Consider the following 23,686-nt stretch of genomic DNA (forward strand, 5'->3'; position numbering starts at 1 on the left):
CTGGGATTTGAGTTTGGCCTTCTGTTTCCCATGTAGCACTTGAAAGGGAGCGTTTTTGATTGCAATAATGTACAAAACAAAAATCCACTGATTCATAAGCAAGTTGGGGTTTTTTAAATTCTATCACCATTATTCCAGGCCTTACAATAACTTGTGTAGAACAATTTGATTTTTCAATTACCCTTTGTTTATACTAACCTTGTAGAATCTTCATTCTTCCAAAAGAAAAGTAATTTCATAGCATAGAAAGTCATTGCCAAGCTGTGAATATTATAATTATTTGGAGCTTTTGTATATTTGCTCATTATAAATCTTCTTTCCTTTGTTAGTACTGGTAATTTCCTTCCTCTGTGCAGAAGCCAACTCTGTATGAAGTGCATATTGTTAAGATGGTGATGACTAATGGGATTCATTCACTCAGGTTCCAATGCACACTAGGTTTAGCAAAAGACTCTGGAAGGCCAACAAAATATTTTAAATTTTGATGCATGTGCTGTTTTCAAGTACTACTGAAAGCACATTGATTATATGCTCTAATACCACCCAGTTATTTCAGTTACTTTCAATGAACACTACAAACTTCTTAGACACAAGTTTTTGTAGAAATAAAGACAGGTAGCAGTGACATTATAAGCAATGATTTTTTTACATTTTTTAAATATTTTTTTCCTTCTCCTGTGTTGGCCTTTGAGCCTCTGGGAGTATGCTAGAACCAAGAAGCAGCAACGATTGCTCTTCATGATTTTGTTTTTTCTTTCACACTAGTTTAGCCCCATGACACCTTTGTTATCCTTTAACTCAAGTGCAGACCATATGTATGTAAATTTGTAACATATTCCACTCTCCTGAGTGTTTTCACAATGGTAGTGATTTGTGAGACCCAAGATGCTCAAAACAAATTGTTTCCAAACGTGGTTTTGAAAAAGCACCCTTTCATTGTTTAAGCCCAATCAAGTACGAAGATTATTAGGACAACAAACTTGTGCCCTTCATTCCATCCATGAGATTCCCCAGTGGCATCACTGGCCTTCCTCAAACACATCAGAAGTCACAGAAAAAAATGTTCTCAGTCACATAACCTTTTTAATTTTTTTTGCAAAGCACTATAGAAGGTCTTAAACGTTTGCCAGGCTTTCTTGGATCAGGCATTCTGAAGTCATATACACAATCCTAAAAGGAGCTGCTTAAAGGTTCCTGTATCTGTCCTGCAATTGGTCTTCACTTCTTGACGTATGTACGTATGTAATTTTAATGCCTTGATCTTCCCACAGCAATGAAAAGATCCTCTTCCATTTTCCCGACGCCAGCGGCGTGATCTGTCCTTGTCTCACTGACAGCTACGCTGCATCCTCACTGCTACGATCTTTTCTGACCTCCTCCATCTGGGTCCAGCCTTTCATGCCCATTGAGTTGTCATGTTCATCTCTCTCAAACAGTTCAGTGCTTCTCCCGGCTTGGCTTTTGTGGTTGTGTGTGTTTCTTTCTCCGAGTCTCTTTATTCAGTGTTTGTGGATGCTGAATAAGCCATTGTGAACCTTGCGCATCTCCTCGTTCCCGGAACATCCCCATCCGTTGTGGAATTATCAGTGGCCAAACCGCTTGAGTTCATCATTCCAGTCTGGCATTGTTGGCACCCGCTGCTTCCCAGGCTCCATCACCATTGTGTTTCTGTTTGGTGGGGGTTTCACAGTCAGTCTCGAAGGCAAAATGAGCTTCAGCCACGGAAATTATTTGGGTCTGTTCCAAAGGCTCGGTAAAACTGACCTAGAGAAAATGTGAAGCTTGCCCAGCTTGCTTCTTCTGCTGGTGCTCTGAGCAGGAGGAGGTGTAGCGAGATGAACCCCTGTGCATCCCTTTGTGAGGGCATTATCTTGTGATCTGACTGAGGCAGAGCTTTCCTGGCAGTGTTTCCTGAGCTGTTGCTCTTCGGGGTGCTGGGTACTGTATGCTCCTTTGCTATCCAGAGGTCTGGTATCCAAGTGCACATCCACATCTGCTTGTCTACTTGCTGCTTCTGCTTCCATCTTCTTCTTCATCCTCTCTTGGATAGCTGATTACAAATAAACAGTATTTTATTTGTGCTAAAATGAAATACCATTATTTGGCAACTTGCATACAGTACAGTGTTAGAAGGACTAGAGAAATCCAGAACGCGAGCTTCCCAACCTATGACTACAGAAGTAAGTTTCTGTGATTGTGCTATATTTAAGTGTTTTGGTGTAAATCTCGAGCACCATGGCAATTATTACAATATTGTAATTTACTGCTGTGTTTACAAAGAACCACGAGACCATTCAGATCGATCCAAAAGATGACTTGAGATTCGGAACTGTTATGGGGAGTAGGATCTCTGCTTGAATTTTTTCATTATTAAGAATATTAATCAATATTTATAGATGAAATGAATGTATGCATATGTATGTTTGAATCTTTGTGTGGGTGTATGAATATTTATAGATAAAGGAAAGAGACATAAAACCAATTAAAAGCTAAAAGACAGATGAAAGCCACCCCACAGTTCTTACAGTTTTGTTAGAGAAAAATATGTTGCAACAACTTCAAAAATACTGTGTACATAACATTTAATGTGCCGTATGTCTTTTGATGAAACTTCTATTTTTTTTTTCCCCCAAGATTCAGTAGTTCACTATGGTTTACTTCTGAAAATACGCATAAAGCTGATCTTGTTTGCTTTTTCCTCTATAGATTGATATGATTCTAGCATAGCATATGAAGGGTCCTTTTTGGCATCAGTGACTTTGCTGCAAGTAGGAAAACAGATCAAAAAGTAAGAAAATGCCACAGTCCTGAACTGGAAATTATTTCAGTAAAGAACCCACTGTTGTTTTCCCTTTTCTTTCTCCCACCCCTTTTCCCCTCTGCTTTTTTCCTCCTTTGATCTTTCCCATCAGACTCCCTCCATGCAGATAGCAAAATCATTTTTATCAGTTAAGTAAGACCTGGCAATTGGGAGTTAGCACACATCAGCTAATTCCTCATTAATATTAAGAGGGCAAGGACAATTTAGACCGTCTGTTGACTTGGCCCTTTATGTTCTAAGGTGAGACTCTTAATTCCTTACTCCAAAGGAGTTTTGAAAAGTAAAATAAGGAAAAACCCCGATACCAGTTCTTCAGTGAGGAGCCCTAGAAACCCAAAAAAGATTACAGGGAAGAAAATAAGCAAAAATGGTGAGGAGGATGTTGGATAAAAGCAAAAAAGAAATTAATATCAAAAATTGCAGAAGATTTTAAAAAATATTTCTAACTATGTAGATGATAGACTTGTTCTAATAAAACTCTCTTTGACCTTGGTCCATAAACAGATATACGTCTCTGTAATTTTAGATTTCAATATTCAATTTCTAGTTCCCCTCTGAGAATAAACAACCTCCTTTAATGAAATTAGAGAGTAAAAGCACTCCAAAATAATTTGCTTTGTCTCTTGCCTTGGTTTATTTAAGGTAATGCATATTTGCTTCATAATCACTTGCAGTATTGTATTGGAATGAATCCTCTGAGGTGCTGAGAGTACACTGCTCTCAGTGAAGTAAATCCCATTTACATATACTTAGCTCTTGCTGATAGCCTTGCTTTTTTGTGAGAGCTACTTTTGTTCAATAAGAGTTGCTTTTAATGATGTTTCTTATTTGGATAAAAAAAAAATCAGACTTCTAACTCTAGGGCTGCTTTATTTTTCTAGCATTCCTGCCTGCCTCTTGTTAGCAAGAGAATTACAATAAAACAAATGTATATATTCATTTCCTATTCTAGAATAAATATCCACTTGTTCCCTTTACTGTGGCTCAGAAGCTGCTCAGCTCATTTACCTACTATCCATTTAGGCTGTGAGCTTGCATTTTTTAAAGTTCTTGTTTATGTGAGTAGATTTGCCACAGTTTTTCCCTGTAGGATTAGATTGAGCAGAATTTAAGAAAATCCCTTATCCAAGGCAGCTCCTTATCACGTTCAGGTTTGATTTAGAGCCCTGCAGATAAAATCAGCTGTGTTATCAGAAAATTTGCCAGAGTCTTAAACATCTGAACCAGCCAGATATGCAGTGTCATGCAGAGGAGCAGCCACGTGCCTTTGAACACTGTCCAAAAGTGTGGAATCGATGGCTAAAGCACACTGCAAACATACACTTCAGCTGGATCCAGTTCCCAGTTATTTTCCAAGTCCTATTTATCCTAACATAATAGGCTCAACTGTGGTACCCTGAGAAGGATTCCTGTATTCTGCTGAAGATACAAGACAGTGCAGTTAAGATTGTGAGTTTATCAAGGAGTTCTTGCTTGGTTAATTGGAGTTCAGCAGTTCAGGAAGGTGAAAGGGCTGGAGCCACCCTATTAATTTTGGGTAGGACATGATGAAAATTGACATAACACCTGGGCTGGGAGGGTGGATACATAAAAATATGAACAAATACAGATATACGGCAAAATAATTATATTTTTATTTGTGATCAGTGATAAGAGTAGGGTAATCAGAAAGAGCCAGTCCTCATCAAACATGACCGAGCCTCATTATTTATCAGAGAATAACAGTGAGCATCCAGCAGTTATTTCAGATGAGCTCACCAGCTCATCAGCTCAGTTTCCCTATCAATTCTGCCTATGGATCTTACATCTAATAAAAGTGGCGTAAATGTCCTACTTTTCTTTTAATTAAGGCTGAATCACTCTACCTCATACTGCACAAGCAAGTTGTGGGCAATGGTGGGTATGGTGTAGGCAACAAAATATAAAGTTACTATGTATTAATTCTACAGAGTCAAAGAAAACTCAGGTAGTTTGAAGTTCACTTGTTATTAAAAGTGAGTAAGGCCATCTTTCATTGAATTTGGATGAAGAGCAGTTACTTAAGAGCCACTGATGGGGTGTTTCATTTCCCTGAAACAGAAAGCCTTTCTGGGGTGTTCTGTTTTAAAGTTGGCAATCAGAGAGCACCTTTGCATTTAAAATGATTAAGAAAATGGAAAAAGTGCTGGAGTTTGGTAAACAGAGCAATTTCATTCTCCCGAACCAGGCAAGAACTGAGGATTCTGTGAAAGAAAGGTTCCTGAAGGGAGAGCTGGTAAATTGACAAAACTGTTGGGTTCCTTCTTGTCAAGATCCTCAGGAGTGCACGAAGGTTACTCAGCTAGTGCCACAATGAGTTTAGCTATAAATTTATGATAGAAATGGGACAACTGGCTCACATGTCCTTGTCTTTGAACAGTAGAGAAGTCAATAAGGAGTTGGCTGCATGGTCACGCTCAAAGAGCTGTAGTGAAGGGCTAGTGGACACCAGGATGAGTGTGCTCCTCAGGGGTTGGTGGTGGGACTGGCACTGTTTAACACCTCTGTCACTGACACTGTGGGATCAAGTGCACCCCCAGCAAGCTCTGTGACAGCACCGAGCTGTGAGGTGCCACTGGAGGGGCGGGATGTCATCCAGAGGGGCCTGCACAGGCTGAGGAGGTGGGTCTGGAGGACCTCGTGGAGTTCAGCAAGGCCAAGTGCAGGGTCCTGCAGCTGGGTCAGGGCAGCCCCTGACACAAACACGAGCTGGGAGGAGAATGGAGTGAGGGCAGACCTGAGAAGAAGGGCTGGGGGGTGTTGGTTGATGAAAAGCTACACATGACCTGGCAATGTGCAGCCCAGAAACCACACACATTCCCTGAGCTGCATCCAAAGCACGTGGGCAGCAGGGGAGGGAGGGGATTCTCCATCTCCCAGGCAACCAGCCACAGTGTAAGAGGACACAGTCTTAAGCTGTGCCAGGGGAGGTTTAGGTTGAACATTAGGAGGGATGGAATTGTAGATAGATTAGACATTGGAACGGGCTGCCCAGGGAGGTGGTGGAGTCACACTCCCTGGAGGTGTTTATGGAAAGACTGAACGAGGCACTCAGTGCCATGGTGATGCTGAGTCATAGGATGGACTCAGTGAGCTCAGAGGAATTTTCTAACCTGGCTGATTCTGTGATTCTGTGGAAGCAGAGGGTAAAGAACAGCACCTAGGAAATAATAGGGAAGTAAGCCAAAGAAATAGGAGATATGAAATGTTCAGCAAAAGAAAGGCAAACCAAAAGCAAGATAGGAGTATGAAATCAAAGAATACAGTGTTGGGAAGGACTGAGATGAAGTCAGGGGCATAAAGTTGGTTGAACTCCACAATGATCTCTACTTTCCTAATATAACAAGCAGGGAGAGAAAATAAAAAACTCAGGGTCTTTGTTCTGACACTGTGTAAAGACAGCTTCCAGGACAGGAAGGCTGGGGCTGGGTTGTGCAAGTGAGACCTTGATCTGCACTGTATATTCAAGTAGCTCATGTCATCTGCTTTGAGAGACATTAAAGATATGAAAAATGCAGAAAGATGTTTTAGCTGGACAGTTTGGGTTGGAGATATATTTTAGTAACCTCTGCATAAGTGTGTGAATGTATGCAGATATATTGATACGTGTGAGGGTGAAATACAGCCATAGCATGTGTACTCAGTCCCAAAACACATGGCTATGTGAAGCATATATACTTACATACTATATATACTTATACAGGTTTGGATAAACCTTTATCTGGAACAAATTTACTTGAACTGACTAATTTAGGAGTCTCCAACTCCTGCTGGCACAGAATGTCCCTCAGTACACTGTCCATGAAGGGACTACCTGATGATGTGGCAACATAAAAAATTTATCATCCTGACACTGAGTCAATTTACTACTCCTAAAGGACAAAGGCACCAGTGAGTTATGCAGGTTAATCAAAATGAGTGCTGATAAAATCCCTCATGGTCATATATTCATTATATGTGATGTATTTTATGGAAGCTCTGACTTAGGGCTTTCTCTGAGTTAAAACAGTGAGGAATTCCTAATTATCCTATGAAGCATCTTAAAGATGAATTTAAAAAAAAGAAAAAAGAGGCATAACTAGATGTACATGTAGTGACTCTATATTGTCTAAATATTTGACAACAATAGGAATTGAGTTCATTATATGTAGGTTACCTGTTGCATCCCAGTAAAGGGAGCACGGACCAGGAGCTCAGAGAGTTTTATGCAGTTGGCTTCCTTGGAGGGATTCAAGCCTGGAGCAGAGGGTGCAGCAGATCTAATATTGATAATCAACTCATTTTGAGTTAAAAGTTACACAACAGTCCTCCAGAGGTCTCTTAAGAGACATTTGTAGAGTGCTTTGATTCAGCCAAGTGAAAGATCCTGCAGGATCTTGTTCCTGTGTCTGGGAGTTCAAGGGGTTTTGCCATTTTAAAAAGTGCTGGGTTGGATGATAGTGCAAACCCTGAGCTTTGGGTATCAGGGCAATCATAACTGTGATCCACAGAAAAAGCTCTGCAGAAGCCTCTGGAAAGGTTAATTTATTTTTATTAGTGCATGGCTGTTCCTTCAGAGAAGGTGGATGGTGGCAGACAGAGTTTATATAAGGAAAAGCTGATGAACAAAGCTCCAGACACAACTGAAAAATCCAACAAGAAAATGTTTTTTGTCCAATAATCTCAGTTCTTTTGGAGCTCCAATTTTTTTTTATATAAGGCTATTTTTAGGCCTAGGAAAATACCTCATTTTATATGAATGCATGTATAAACATGCATAAATATGAAACTATATATCCTGCGTAAAGGGAAAGATGTTATCTAGAATTCAATTTGCAAAGTAAAATTACACTGCACTTGTCTTCATTAGAATATATTCATGGAGACAAGAAGCACACACACCATCTATATGTCTGCATTCAGTAGGTTTAAATTTAGACAGGTCAGACTTTTATCCTTATTAAGAAGCATTTTGGCTCCAGGGAACATGCTCTTGTGCCTTATCAAGTGACTAATATTCATGCATTTGTGAAGATCTAATTTATTGAAATTTCTCATTAGAACAATTTTCTCCAAAGAAAAGCATTTCTGGTACCAAACAATATTAAGCCATTTAATTCCTTGAACACAGTGTAAAAAATGTAAGATTCAAGACTGAGGCCTGAAACAAATATGACCATAGAAGAAGGTTAGAGAATTGAAGGAAATACTATTATATGTGCTTCATTGCATACTGTATTTGCATTAAAAATTGTAGACACTCAAAAACTCAAAGCTTTCCTGCTGTAGTAGTTGCAGCTTCACTTCAGCCTGTTTTCCTATTCCAGGCCATGCAGAAGGAGCTGGGAAGAAAATGGGAATATAACGGCTTTGTGATACACAAATTACACCAGCCCTGCAATAATTAGCAGGGCTCAAAGACCATTCTAACACACCCTAAGATATGGTCTGAAAGGATTATTCCTGTAAAATTACTATAAAGAAAGAGAGGACTTTGGTGCTGTCTTATGTTCACTTGTTTTCCTGCCTTACTGCCTTTAAAAGAAATGGTTGGGACCAAGCGTCACCATTTTGTATTAAATAAGAATTCCTTTCTCCTGGGGCATTCTCAGTTGGCCTCCCTAATGCACAGCATAGATTTGCTAATAGGTTCATCCCAAAGCCATAAATGAAAATGAGGTTTGTTTCTTGCATGTGGAATTACGGGAACCGAATTTCCATAATGACAGATTTAACCCACAAGAGGAGGTTTTGGGTTGTGTTTCTTCTACAGAAGTACATCTGGTAGCTCTTGCAATTATTTAACTCCTTGAGTTGGAAAGTGGTGCCACTAAATCCCACTTCTGAAAGTACTATCAGCTGGTGCTTTTGCAGATATTAAAAGAATAACAACTAAAGTTCAGACACATCAGTTGCTTTGACTGTAATTGTATTTCTTGACAGCCAGAGTTGCAGACGAGTAACACACACAGAACTATTCACAGACAAGAAGATGGGCCCTCCAGGGAAAACATCAGCAGGTTTTCCCAGCCTGAGCAAAACCAACTGCAAATTCTAAAAAGAACAGCTTACAACAAAGTTTTTAATACAGTCCACAGAAGAGATGTGTTTCCATTAAATGAGGGAGGTTGTAATGGCCTTTAGGAAGAGAGCTGAGTGAGGAAGGTTTAAATTAGCCTTCTATCTTTAACCTCTGAAATATTTTCTTCCACACCTGGGACATATTATTATTAAAATTGTTATTTATGTACCTCATATGAGCAAAGGAAGAATAGTTCTGTTATCACATGTAATCTTACATGACAGATAAGCAGCTGCTTCAACAAAAAGGGGTTGTTTTGTGTAATGTAATTAAGACATTGATGTGAAGTCAAAGTAAAAAACTATCTAGGATCAGAAAAATCGATCCTAACCTCTGTTAGATATTCTCAAAAGCTCTCTTTTAACATCAGTTCTTTCTGATTCTGACTAATATATCATCAAACCTTGTGAACTGGGTTACCAGGAAGGTAATAGAAACAGAGATGAAGTATACAAGTAATGTGTCCTAAATCTCATCAAAGACCAAATTAGGATTCTGTAAAACTGGAGTAGATCATCAATATCTGAGCCAAAAGACTGCAGAAACATTTTCATCCCCTTTTTATACCTGCAACTGGCTTCAACATTCCCATTGTCAAAAAGTTAGAGAAGTTCCAGCTTTTCTCAGTGTCAGGTAGGATGTTCTGTACTTCATCATTCCCTAAAGATGACAGATAATGTACAGAAAGGATTTTCCCACTTATCCATCATGCTGCTGGATGCAGCAGCTGGCCCTCTCTGGGTCAGAGGTGTGTCTGTGTTAAGCTCTCAGATTTTTATGATATGTGTCACTTTGGCATTTTTACAGGGCCTGTTCCAGCTCTCGTTTCAATTCCTTGCACTCCATCCTTTTTTACCTTCTCTGTCTGTACCAGCCTGGGTAATCCTTCTGCAGGGCTGGATCCCTGTGCTCCAACTTCACAGAAAGCACCCAGAGGTGCCTCTGTGGTGCCTCCCTTTCCCTCCACGTGTTCATCCTTTTTGGAAAGAAAAGAAAGCACATGGGGATTTTTTTCCCATCAGATCTTTGAGGTCACACTAAACATGGATCCCTTCTTTAAGTTGATTTCTGGTGCTTGTGATTAAATCAATTACTTCCCCACTATTTGCATAGTTTTCTTATGCTGTTAGGCTTAACTTACATCCCTTAAGAAAATATTTGATATTAAAGTCTTCATTTACTTTCTCTTTGCGTTTCCATGCATTCATTTAATTAATCTTAATTGTGTCCCTTGGAGCATTTGGAAGATTTCTGCACTTTCTTGAATGTAGATACATTTTAAAAATACTTTCATGAGGTGTATTCTTTCTGTGCTTTTGTTCAGCAATGTGTTTAAGTCTATCTGCACAGCTCAGTCTTAACTTTGCTCTTCATTTAAGATTCTCTTTATCAACTACAGATATCATACTAAGCAGGTCAAAACAAGATTTCAAATTTAAGTGGCACTAACCCCAAAATACTATCTGGGGTATAATCTGCCACCCAATCTATTGAACTGTTTATATCACATTATCCTGGTGGAATTTTCCATTTTTTTCCATATTTCTTATCTTTTTGCTGGAGAATATCCTCGGCCATACTCAGTCTTCCAGGATTTAATTGTGCTTCTTCCATATGTTTCATCCCAATAAAAGACAATTTAACTCCTTACCTCTCTAAACTCTCTCTTTAGATCTTAGAACTGCTGTCACAAGTGTAATTTTTCAGATATTTAAGGTTTTATCCTCTGAACATCCTTCTCTTTCTTGGAAGGAGCAACCTCACATAGGCTTCACCAGGTCTGGTGGTCACAGGAGTTGGAAATATGTTCCTACTTTATTTGGCAAAAACAACTGTGGTGCAGTAGTCAAGCCATAGGTTACCTAAGTTATGAATTCACTGAATACTACTTGGTACTTTTTACCATAAAAGCCTTTAAAAATTGGATTTTTCTTCTTTAGCAGGCCATTAGACATAGATATTAATAAGAACTTGATGCAAGACAGGGGACCAGAGGAGGTTTTTCCTCCTCTCTGTCTTCAAACATGCAAACAGTTTGTGATCAAGAGATGATGTGCAGAGAAAACAGTTAAATTATGAACAGCACCATCATCACTTAGCATTCCTCAGCTGCAGCCTAGTTCTGCATTGTGTTCCTGCAGTCACATCTCATCTCTAACAGCCACAATAACTCTTCATTTTGCCCACTGGGCACCCATTTGTTGAGTTTTTAATTCCACAAATGCACTGTTTTAAAGCAACATCCGCAAATACTGCAGGACCACCACAAAGATAAAAGTTTTGAAGGTTAGGAAGGAAAATCCTTGACTCTGTTATTAGGTGGAGTGACTGGTACAAGACATGAGTCACACACTTCCTTTTTTCAGCAGAAGGAAAGGAGAGGAAAACAACACACTGACAGAGCAGGGAGCGCACATTAATCATTATTAAGACAGAAAAACTAATCATGATTAGATTACAATTCACATGAACCTTGTAGCACCAAAAAGCCCGAGGGAAAGCATCAATATTAACTCCATGTGCTTATAATACAAACCCTGAAAAGACAGTTAAGGAGTATTTACTTTTCCTCTTCCAAAAGGCAGGCTCTTACTCTAGCAGTCCTTACTGGCACTGAATAGTCCCCCATTCTCTAAGCAGTTTTATTTAATGGAGTTAGGTGTAGCAGCAGAAAAAAATATACTATTTTTTTCAATTTTAGGCTACAGCTGGGTTATTAAGAAAATCCCAGTGGATAATATAAGCAATTATGTTTACTCCCAAACCTGCTTTTCCAGAATTTGGATGATAAAAATACCATATACAGTAAAGTAAACTGAATATCCCATTTTAAGTCCTCGAGTTTCAGTCCTTAGGATGTTGTTTGAAAAAAAAAAAAAGTGTGCCTCAGCCTGTATGGCTGTCATTGCCTAAAAATGTACATCTTTAAAAACATCACCTCTTTGCAATTTTATTGTTATTTTCTGGAACTTGAAAGTGTGCTCTGTAAATAAATGTATGCCCAGAATTTTTTATACTTCCCTCACTTGTTCCTTCAGCACAGTTTGTCAGTTCTCATTTTCAATGCAGCAAAACCAGAATTCTTTTCCTGATTTCCCTGGTGCAGTGGTGTGGGAGGCCCAACCCTCTGGATTACTCTGCTCAGGGGTCAATCCATAGGTGTGAACTGGATGTTTATCCCACGTGGGGGAACACAAGTGTGATTCCTGTAGCAATCACTGGAATTTTAGCTGCTTGCACTGCTTTTGTGCAGTTTGGCTGTACAACACCACACATAAAACAGAGCCACTTGGGAATCTATTGACCAAATTCAGGCCTGATCTGATGCCAGTCACTGTTTAATTGGGACAGAGCTTTCTGTCCTCTCTGGTCGTCACCAAAAGGTGCCAAAAAGTTCCCTTTAGAATCGGCTGTGGCTGTGCTGTGGGAAGGAGTGAGGGAACCCCAGACAGCGGGGTTACTCACCGTGGAGGAGGCCCTGTGCCCTTGGCCAAGCATAGCTCCTTCAGCACTGCTCCCCTCTCTCCCACCTCTACGCTACGGCACGATATTTCTCTTGCTCTCTCTCTCACTATCTCTTTTCTGTATCTCTCGGAAATCAGACTGGAGTTCAGAGCACTTTCACTACCTTTTATGAGGTAGAGTGTGATGTCATAGATGGGGGCAGGGCTAGTCAACTTTCCACCCACCCACCCACCTGTGCTGAGGGAGCTACGCTTGAGGCTGGAAGCGGTGACTCCTCAACGGTGAGTAACCTCCTGTCTCATCTATTTCTTCACACCTCTGGGGGTGGAGGGAAGACACGTGACAACGGGGGATTTTTTTGATAGTTTCTCTCTTTTTTTTTTTTTTTTTTAATTAACCATAGGACTTGCAGAGTTAATTGCATGTGTTGTCTTAGTCCCCTGTGGAGAAGCGTTTCCTCCCTGTGCAGAAGTCCCAGAGTTAACTTCACCTGCAAAGCAATGGCCATGTTTTCTGCACAGGTGGTCCATTGGCTGATGGTTAAACTGATCCTTCAATGTTTATCTTGCCCTGTAAAAGGCAGGCTCTGGCCCCCTTGAACTCAGTTGCTAAACTTCCATTAATTTAATTACAGTATTTAGAGTGCTGGGCTATAATTTTCCTGGAGTTCTTTATGATTAAAGCTAGATGGTGTTATTTATATATTTATCATTATTAACTGTGAGTAATGGCTGTTTATATGGGACAGGATTTCTTTTTTTAAAATAATCTCTATTACTGTTTTATTCACTTTATCCAGAATATTTATGAAGCTGTGTATTGACAATAAGCAAATTATATAGACCTTTTTAAAGATGAAATAAAATTCAAAGGTAAATTGTGGAAGACATAAAATTAAGCAGAAAACCCAGAAGAGATGTAACTAAGATTTAACCTTTGAAATTTTAAATCAAATCATTTTACTTTTTTTTCTTTGATAAGAACTTGGATGGGCAGAGATGCTCCTGACTGAATTTCTTGGTGTGTTTTTTGTCTCACTACCTAAATGTTACAATTTTACTTTAAAGCATTGTCTTGTTACCTATTTCCCTTGGCCCCAGGTATTACTGCTTCACTGTTTTAATATCCCTCAGCATATTAAAAAAGACAAGATGGACTACGAAGATCTTCCTTTCTTGTTCTGCCTCCTGGGTATCTATTAAAGCTGTCAAGATGTCAGAGCTCTCATACTAAAGGGCAGAAGAAGGATCACATGAAGATTTTGGGCCCTAGGGATACTGCAAATCTTGCTGTTCTTGTTCATTTAAAGCTCTTTACCAGCTCCGTGTGGGATCTGCTCATATCCCAGGGAGAAGGGATGTGCTCCCTTCTAAAAGGCAGCAACATGTCCTCAATAAATCACAGAAAGAGAGTGCAGCCTTTTCAGCAGAGGGGGTTCACAGTCTGATTGATGGAGTACTTCTATTTTCAGGTGGCCGGGTGGCTGTGAGCAATTGGGTAAGGGTGCAGACCATTCCATCTTGTGGTCAGTGGCATTGTTGGGAACCCGTCCATGGTGATGGATAGATATTCCTCCCTGATGACTCAGGGATGCTTTTTTATCAATGCACAGGACATCAAATTGGAGTTCAGGGAGGGGGAGAGTCTTGTTTGCAAAGCTACCCACCAAAACTTTTACAAATGGTTGTTTCTCTCCCTGTCAAAGAGAAATACAACGACAAAGAATATAAAAATGTGTCCCTGACAGGTGGTAGCTTTTCTAGCTTTGAATAATGTGCACAAGGTGTTTTATTACTACTGTTTGTTCCTTTAGTAAACCAAACACTGAAATCTCCAAATCTTCCTTTGCAAAGCCACAAACTTGCCTAGCAAATTTAGCTTCCCCAGCAAACTTCAATCTTTTGAGGAAAGGAAAAGGAAAAACAGGTTAGTCAACCTCTAATGTTTCACTGGGAAAACTTTATGGGAATTGCTGCTGTTAAAGATGATTTGAAGTTTGTTCTTTTCAGAGGCAAATGCTTGGAGGTAAAATTTAATTTAGATCCTAAGCACATCCTTTGCTGATGAGTTTATCAAATTGCCTTAGCACATAATTATTCTTGCATAATGCAGGAGACTTCAGTTTTTGCATGGAATTTATAAAACACAAAGAGCAAGTGTAAAGTGCCCTAATCTCACTTCAGTGATACAAAAACGTTTTGGTGGCATGGAGAGAGAACTCTTTTAGGACTGGTGTAAGTACTGGGAAAAGGGAATCAGAATTGTTGTCATTCAGTAATGATGGTGAATGATGGCAGTGATCAGCACTGAGGGGATATCGTGGAACAGAGATGTCAGCAGATGACTCTGAATCCAGAGAAATTTGCATTCTAAATTCATCTTGTAAGATGAGCAAATTAGTAGTTGGCTGACTTCTGTATTGTGGAGAGTTTGTTGAAGGAAAGATATTCCAAATTATATGAGCTGTTGCAATAATTAACCTGGAATCTGTGCCAATTCTAATAACAAATTTTTGTCCAGGTAACCCCAGGCTGTGAGTTTGGCTGAATAGCTTAACATTGGGAGAATAAATAAACCAATGTTACATTTACTGAGCTAATTCCCCTGTTAAATTATTTTACTGGCAGCTATGACTAAAAAAAAAATATTAAAATGTCTGAAGTGCACAGATTCCTACATTTTACAGCCTAGGCTTAAATGTGTATTCAGTCAATTATGAAGTTTGTTTAATGTTATTTACATGTACATTAAATTAAAGTATTATAAGGCCTAGATTTCAGCTGATTTTATTTAGTGTTTAATATGAAAACTTTTAAAGCAAATACCTGAGAAATTTCTTCCAATACATGCTAATTCAAATGAGTTAAGTCCTCATAAATTATTAACAAACTGAAAGTTAATTTTTGATGCAGTATTCCTAAAAAATTTATACTTCCAAGCATGTTGTGTATAGTCATCTCAAAACAAACCCAATATGTTAACTAGCCTATTTACCCCTATATATTTAAGGAGTTCAATATTTAAATGAAAGATTTATTCCTCAGTCATAATGGCAAAGGGTGAGCAATATTTTAATGATATAAGATAATCTACAGGGATCAAGCATGTTTTTCAGTATGATTAAAACAACTATGTGAAATTCCCAATTTTTCTCTATTTGCCAGGCTGGTTTCTCTTACAAGTTGAATTAAAATTTTGTGGGTTGGTTCTTACCTTCTTTCTCTCTGTGAGAAGTGAGGGAGAGCTGTGAAATGCACCATCTGTTCCCAAACCATGTCAGCTGGCAGAGAGATGCTTCTCCCCCTGCCCTTTCTCACTGCAGTTTTGGGCTGGTTTAACACCATTGCCTCAACACAAATTGTGTGGATTTAATCTTGTTTGAGCAGAAGTCACAACGACAGTGCACAGCATTCTAGAGGACTCTTGGTGTTGATTTAAATTGCAATCCTTTTAAACCTCGACCTCAGCTTGTGTGAATTTACAACACAGATGCTCCGTGGCACTTGAACTGAGTGTAGGGAAGGAGGAAATCAGGACTGCCTTAACACCCTGGACTTTCTGATCCTGGGACAGTTGCACTTGAAGACATTAAACGTGATTCTTTAAAATCATAATCCTTTGGATGTCTGTCAGTCCCATCTGAGTGTCTCAAAGCAAACACATGGTGTACCCTGGTAAAACTGAAAACAGAAGTAAATATTGTCATTATTTCCTTTCTAAAATAGTGCTGAGCCGTGCTCAAGGCTCATCCACAGAAAACATCTATAGAATCACGATGGGTTTCAAGCATTACATACTCCTTCATGACTCAGTCAACGTTCAAGACCAGCATTTCTCTGTCTTCCATCTGGTATTCCACTTTCCACTCTGGATGGCCAAATTAAAATAAAACCAAAACCAACCAACCAACCAAAACCAACAAAACAACCCCACAAAAACGTATCAACCGCATATACTGCCATCCTGCCCCCCAAAAAAAACCAGAAGAAAGACTTCACCCAAGTTAAGTATGGTTTAAAAAAGATAGAATTAGAAAGAAATCCTGCAGTAACAGTGGGAGGCTGCACCACTCAAGCTGTGCGAGAAGATGAGAGTAGGTCTCTGGTGTAATGGAAACTGATTATTTTATTATTCAGAAAGATTTTAATTGAATTATGAAGAGGTTTTTGCTCTCATCTCTGTTGCTGTGTGAATAGTGTCTCATCTAGCCAAGTGTAAACATCTGCATCTAAAATGTTTGCTCCAGCCTTCCTTTATGAGCAACTCAAGAGCCATTTCCAGAGGGCAGAGATTCTTACTTCAGGTAGACACTGACAACTGCTTAGATTGGTAATATCTTAAAAAATACAGAGGCATAAGCAGGTGAATTAAACCCTTTGTAGAGTCAGAAAGTTTAGCCTTGGGCCTTCTTTCAAGGGTTTATATTGATATGTAAGTAAATTCAACTTTCAGTGAACTAAGCTGATGTCTAATTCTTTTGTGAACAGAATTTTAAATTTGCCTATTAAGGAGCATTTATCTATGTAAATTTTCTGTCTTGATGCTCTGATCTCTTTAGTTTCTGGAGGTTGGAGAGATTTCTATGTCTTACAATTTGTGGGTTTCCGCCATTTGACGCTTTTGGGGACCGAAAGAGAATTAAGGAAAAAAGTCTCAAAAACATTCATGAAGTTGTTTGAATTCTTGGACCACTTGGTCAAATCTAAGGACAGGTTTTTTGCAGGTGTTGAGCACCTGCCCAGGTTGACTGCACTATCTTTAGGATTCTAATGCAATTTAGGATCTCTAAACTGAGTTTAAAAGGTGAAGAGCTCTGGCCCATCTCCGTAGAGAAAGAGCTCATGAAAGATCTTGAGTGCTCAGGGGTTCCTGGTCTTCTTCTCCAAGCACAAAAGGAGTCTGGAATCTTTAGGTCCAGAACCTGAAATTAGGTAGTGTAGGATAAGACTTAACTTGTGGAAATGAAAACTCTGGACACTTTGACTCAGTCACCAAACACACCAAATCAGTGGATTTTAGGAACAGCCTTCTTTTTCCTGCTTTCATTCCTAGAGAAATTACTCAAGAAGAGGCATCTGAAAAAATTCTGGGGGTTCAAGTGGCACCAGCCATAATGGGTCATGACTAATATTTAAAGACAGTTTGCATTTTTCTGATGCCAACTAAGTGCAGTCAAGTCTGTAGTTAATTACGACTAATGTGCACTATTTAAATAAGAACTTTATAAGAAAAGAGCCGCTGAAAATGCTTTTTCATTTCACTGTTCTTCTGAAATCTACATCTCCATCTCCTTTACGTAAATTCTGGATTAGTAGTAAGATTTGGAGATGCGGTTAAATTAATTTGTTTTGTGGAAGGATGGTTGTCCTGAGGTGAAGAGCACAGGAATCATTTGGATTATTTGAATCATTGAGGATACCAGTACTTCTGCATTTGTTGCTCAGGGAAAATATTATTTAAAGTACTGAACTGCAAAGGAAAAGAGACTCCAGGTAAATTTGTAATCCCTAACACAAGTATTTTCTGAAGAGAGTAGTACTGGAGTTAAACAATTTGAGTGAGCTATTAAAAAATTGTCAAAAAAATTTTTTTCCTCCTTTTCTACAATCACACTTTTTTTTTTTTTTTTTCCCATTTGGATAAGACACTTGCTCTTGTAGCAGTGAAAATGAGATTGCCAACATCATCTACACAGGTCACAGATACATTTGCATGTGTCCAGAGAAGGCTCAGAGAAGATTTTGTTGTCTACAACTACCTCTGAGGAGGGATTCGAAGAACCAGATCTAGAGCTGCATGGTCATAGGGACAGGAGAAGCAGTAAAAACAAGTTCTCACATGGAAAATACCAATTAGATGTAAGGTCAAAAAGATTTTACTGTAGGGCAGTGAAATTCAAGTGTGGGGTGGAGTTCTCTAGCCCAGAGATGTGAAATTATCGATCCTTGGACATACCTGAATTTCAGCAAAATCCAGAACGACTTCATGTAATTCAAATTTTTAACAGGGCATTGCACTAGATGACCTCAGAAGGTTCTTTTCCTCCTTAAAGAATATTTGCATAATAAAACATGGGTAATAAAAATGAGCCCTTAGAATTCAGAGCAAGATTTTATTCATTCCAGTTTATTCTCAATTTGCTGTCATCTTTACTTGTCCTTTCCCTGTGAATTGCAACAGCCTTTACAAATGTTTCTGTTTTGTTCTTGTTTCATTTGCTTGCAGTAAGTAAGAACAGGTAATTGTTGCCTATTTTAAGGGGTTTTAATGACATTTAGTGTAAGCTAAAGTTAAAATGTAACGAACAGATGCATTTACAAATTGTTTGTTCAGTAATTGACCAGGGAAAAAATTCCTTCTAGTAAGGAACTCTTGTTACTTACTGAATGTTGTTTAACCACTGATTGAGTTGGCCAAATTAATAGAACAGTTGATAATGAATAATTTATTTAGTATAAAATTATGGAATTTTCATTAGAAATTATTTGTTATTTCTGATTAAGCCAGCTCTGTCTGACTGAAATAGAGCTTTCCCTCAAAGATGGTTCTGGAGTTTTGATTTTTTTAAAATTTTATTTTATTGCACATGGTTGTAAAGTCCTGGAAAGTGCTCAGGGAATCAAACAGAGAAAGAAATGTTTTCACTGATTGAGTTGAGCAACACTGGAAGGACCCTCAGCTCCAAGGAAGTAAAATCCTTTTAGCACCTCAAAAATGATCAATGTCTTGAATGATCGAAGCCTTTATCTGCTTCTGCAAGACATAAAATATACATGAACAACAGCATGAAAACAGTAGGAACTAGCAAGGAAGAGTTGTCCTAGTATCACCTTCCATTCTACAACAAGATTTGATTTGATTTTATTTATTGTGATGTGTTTGATGTATTTTTCCCAAGCCCTTTCCTGAGAAAAGCCAGCTGTGCTCGTGGAGCAGTTATCTTCAAAGTGTTCCTGTGCTGACCTGGCACGCAGGACTTTAGAGACAGGAAAGCAGCTGAAGGAGCAGATTTGCTTTAAAAACTGGCAGATCCTCACAGCTGAAGATGTGGATATAAATCACACACAGATACCACTCTGACACTTGTACAAATTAAAAAAGAATTTTGGGAAATAGCACATTTTTCAGCATTACAGTCTTAAATCCTTCTTTGTGCCGCTTTTCATTTTGTTTTCTTTGAGACAAAATCAGGAGTAATAGTGGGAGATAACACATTTACTCATGTAAAGCATAGAGTGTTTCTGTGCTTTATTGATTTTTTTTCCTTATCCAAAGTCTGCTGCATTTTATCACTGAGTACAATTTCCATCCAAACAGACATGATTTGGACTCCTTTCAGGTAAGAGTCTTAGAAAGACATGGAGTTTTTTCTTTTTATTGTACCTGTTCTTTAGATAAAGAACAAAAGATTTGCACCTAAAACACAGCTTGAAACAGCACTAGATTATTTTGGGCTTTTAAAATGTATTGCTATCTTCAAATTACAAGTCAGAACTCCAGTTGAGAGCAGGGAGATCAGGAGCACAGATTAGTTAGGTATCCTCTATTTCCTCTTTTTTTCAGATTTAGCTGCAATTGGATATGATAATGGAAATGTGTACTGATGTTTTTGATGGAGGCCTGCCTGTGCTTTTCTACAGATTCACACAATGTTGTGTCTTCAGGCATGTGAATGTGTAAATTAGTGTAAATTGCTTTTTTATTGGGCTTGATACTGAGTTGCTATTCCAGTTTTCTTCAGGAATCTTCCTGGCAATATAAAAAAAGTTTTAGTTAGAGTTGAAGTTTGCCTCTCCCATCAGATAGAGTTTGGACCTCATCTTGCTGCAGACATTTTATCTTGTTGAATATTGGATTTAGATCAGTCATACAAAATTCTATTTCCTGTTAATCATCCAAGAACTCAGAGCAAATTCCGTGGGGCAGAATGGTTTTGAAGCTGTAGATGTGGTTGTGCAAGGTTTGCTTCAGGCAGTGTTGGAATTGTGATGACCATTAGGCAATCCTGCTCTTTGCCCAGGACGTTCCACCCTCAGCATCATCCTCCAGACATTCCTTCTGGGCAGAATGAGGAAGATTTGGAAGAAAAACCCCTCAAGTCATCATGGCAAAAGCCTCATTCCCGTGTTTCTCAGTTGTGGGTTGGTGTAGGATGTGTTTCTTCCTCTACATTCAGCCTTAGCAAAGAAAACCTGTGGCATAAACAACAAAATTTGTGGAGTGCAATCCTGTCCCCATCTACAAAACTCCTTCAGCTTTATTCACTGAGGAGTTCTTCCTCGTCCCGTAGAGTTTTTCCAGGTATTTTGGCACTCAGATTGTTGTGAAATACTTTAATTCAGCGACAGACTCTGGAAGTTCTGAGACAGTGCTGTAGCATGAAAAAGACTGCCAAAGCAATTGAATTTTAAAAATTCAGTGCTGTGTATGATTGCCTGTCCTGACAGAGTTTCTGGTGAGTGGTAAGAATTGTACTGGTTTGGCATCATTTCCTCATGTGAAATGGCAGATAATAAGCAAAAAAAAAGAAAATTAAACATTTCTGAGAGATTTTTTTGTTATGGGTCAAAACAATTTCCCCCATTAAATTCTGAAAGGAGTGCAACAAGATATTAATTAGATGTTAAATACTGAGGAAATAGCCTATATTATATTTGGTAACTATAAGAAAAATTGTAAATTTTTTTTTCATAGAAATAGTATTGCAGAAATAATTTTTTCACTGTAAATTTCCTGAATAGAAAAAACCAAATATGTGAATTTTCACCTTTGGAACCTGCAGGATGGAGAGAGACTAGTAATAAATATTTTCCAGAAAATAAATTAGGTAATAAGGTAATTAGTTAACTTTCAGGTGTTTCCAATTGTCCTTTTGTCATTTCACCATTTCAGTTGTTAAAATATGCGCTTTCACATTAGGTGTTCCTCTCAAAGCAAATGAATTAAGATATCTTTTTGTCATTTATCCTTTTGCTTCTAAAATACTAAAATATTTACTTGGAATAAGTAAAGCAAATGTAGAAATGCATTTCTATTATGCCTGTTTACCTTTAACTGGGAATGTCAGTTCTGGGAGTATTTTTATTTGCTTCTGCTTTCCCAAATTAGCATAGAGCAGTTGGTAATGTGTTTTAAAATGACAATAGTCCACAGCAGACAGACAATGCCCACAGTTATTGCTCCATTTTTGTGCTTTCTGCTGTCCTTGGACGTGGCAGCCTTTGTTTAATGCAACCAAATGGGTTTGGGAATCCCTTGGGTTTCTTACCTGTAATTGAAAAAATGCAGATGAGGGTGGTTATTCAGTGGATTGGGCACCTATAAAACACAACTACCCTCAGAACGAATTAAATATTCATCATGTATAAAGGAGTAAGTTAATTGCAGTCAAATGTGAAAACAAATAGCTAGGAAAGGACAAGTACAATACAATTTTCTCTGTGTAGCTACAGATCCATTTTCAACGTTACTGTGACCACATTACATTGCAGATAAAGGCTTCTTTTGAGAGAGAGGGATTTTCAAGTGTATGGGATAGTTTTCTCAAAATGCACTGCAGCTAGCAAGAGCCCTGTGAGCATTTTGAAGTGACTGACTGGAACAGACCCTCAGCCACTGCACAGCAGTGCTGATAGAGAGCAGAGGTGTCCCTCCACGGGGAGGAGAGCCATTGGCTCTCTCTAAGAGGGTCACGTTTTATGTGGGAAATGTGCCACATTTTATAAAGATTTAATTTTATAACTAAGATCTTTTTCTTGCATACCTCTTGCAGGTATGGATTTACTGTTAAGTGCAGCTGAGAGGAAAATATTCTGTGCATAAGAATACAATCTGAGAAGTCTGTACTCCTGGTTTACCATCCAGGTTCATAACTGTGTAATTATAGCCTTATTTTTTCTGGAAACTATTGATTGACTTTTGGGGTGAGATAAGAGCAACTGTACCTTGTCCAGGGAAGTGTGAACTGCCTTTGGAAAGGAGGAGAAGCAAGGAATTCACCCAGAATTCACAGGAGGCCTTAAGGGCTTGGCAGTGCCCAGGTCACCTGCTGAAGGTGCACAAATCAAGCCTTAGCCAAGAGTGTTTGAGGAGCTACAGGTTCTGTTTCAACACGTAAAATAAATTCTATTTGCTTCTCCCAATCTGTACAAAGTGGACCAGACCAAACTCTCTTTATCAATAGCTCCTACCACTAATTTTTTGGTTTTGTACCTTTCAAGGTCAGTAGGAGCTGTTGTTACCATCCAAGCTGCCTTCCTGCAGAACTGATGCACAGGCTCTCTGAATTGATGTGCACTAAAAATGTCCAGTAGTTAATACGTGTTAAGCAAAACCATCCAATATTGATTTCACAATTTCAAGAAATAGAATCAATCTTTCATGAGTTCTTGTGACTAATTAATATAACTGCTAAATAAATAATTTCAGGTAATTAATAACTAAAATGACCTGCTTCACCTCTCAGCCTTTAAGATTTGTTTTATCTTTGTCTAACCTGTGGAACTTGAAATATAATCAGCTTTGTTACCATGTGCTTGCTGATTTCAGTCAACTCATTTTTTAGTCATTCACTTGAAGGTGGGAAAAACAGAGCTGGCTGAGTCTTTCCCATAAAAGATGTTTTTTGTTACTGAGTTTCTTTGAGCCTTTCCCAGTTCCTCAATATTGTTCTTGCATTGAGAGGGGGACTCAGTATCCCAGAACTGTGGACAGATGATAAACTGAATATAATAATTGAACCTATTTCATCAGTCTCCTCCTTTTTGTGTACTCAAGGAGTGATTGCCTGAGATCCTGCAGAGAATAAAGTTCTTTATTGTGTAATTAGGTATCATCTGCTGTAGATCTGGCCAAAATTAAATCTACATTTGTGGCTTTTAGCAGCTAATTAGATATCAATCACTTGCCTTCTGCATTACTTGACACTTTCCCAATTGTTATCTGCAAATTTCATCAAGTGAGTGACTTCCTTTCCAAGTTTTTAGTAGAAATATTAATATTGTGAAGCCTCCAAATGGTTTCTCCAAGACCCCACTGAGAAATTCACCGTTGAGCACTGATTTTTTTGTGTGGGTATGCACTTCTGGAAGCAGGTGCTGGAGAATCTGGAATCCTTCTGTGTATGTGTCTTGTTAGTTTTGTGTCAACCGAGTTTTTAATCAAACTGTCATGTATTACTAAGCAAAAGACCTTTCAAAGATCCAGTTATACCCACAGCATTATTTTAAGCAATTCAAAGTTTAATCTTACCAAAATATGATGTAGGTTACTTTGAAAATATTTTAACCCACACAGCCCTTTGCTTACCATTAACTGCATTT

The 23,686-nt window shown here is 38.6% G+C and overlaps 1 protein-coding gene across 2 annotated transcripts in view; it reads left to right on the forward strand.

The window, feature by feature from the left end:
- Positions 1-23,686, forward strand: part of CTNNA2 (catenin alpha 2) — a 464,238-nt gene that overhangs the window by 435,461 nt on the left and 5,091 nt on the right. Inside the window, exon 17 of one of the 2 annotated variants that reach the window (XM_063401390.1) lies at positions 12,503-12,646. The exons of the other annotated variant lie outside the window; for it this stretch is intronic. Coding sequence (XP_063257460.1) covers positions 12,503-12,646 — 144 coding nt within the window. The remainder of the gene's footprint in view (positions 1-12,502; positions 12,647-23,686) is intronic. 2 annotated transcript variants of the gene reach the window in all.

This window comes from Prinia subflava, chromosome 7 (genome assembly GCF_021018805.1).
Source record: "Prinia subflava isolate CZ2003 ecotype Zambia chromosome 7, Cam_Psub_1.2, whole genome shotgun sequence".
NCBI lineage: Eukaryota > Metazoa > Chordata > Aves > Passeriformes > Cisticolidae > Prinia > Prinia subflava.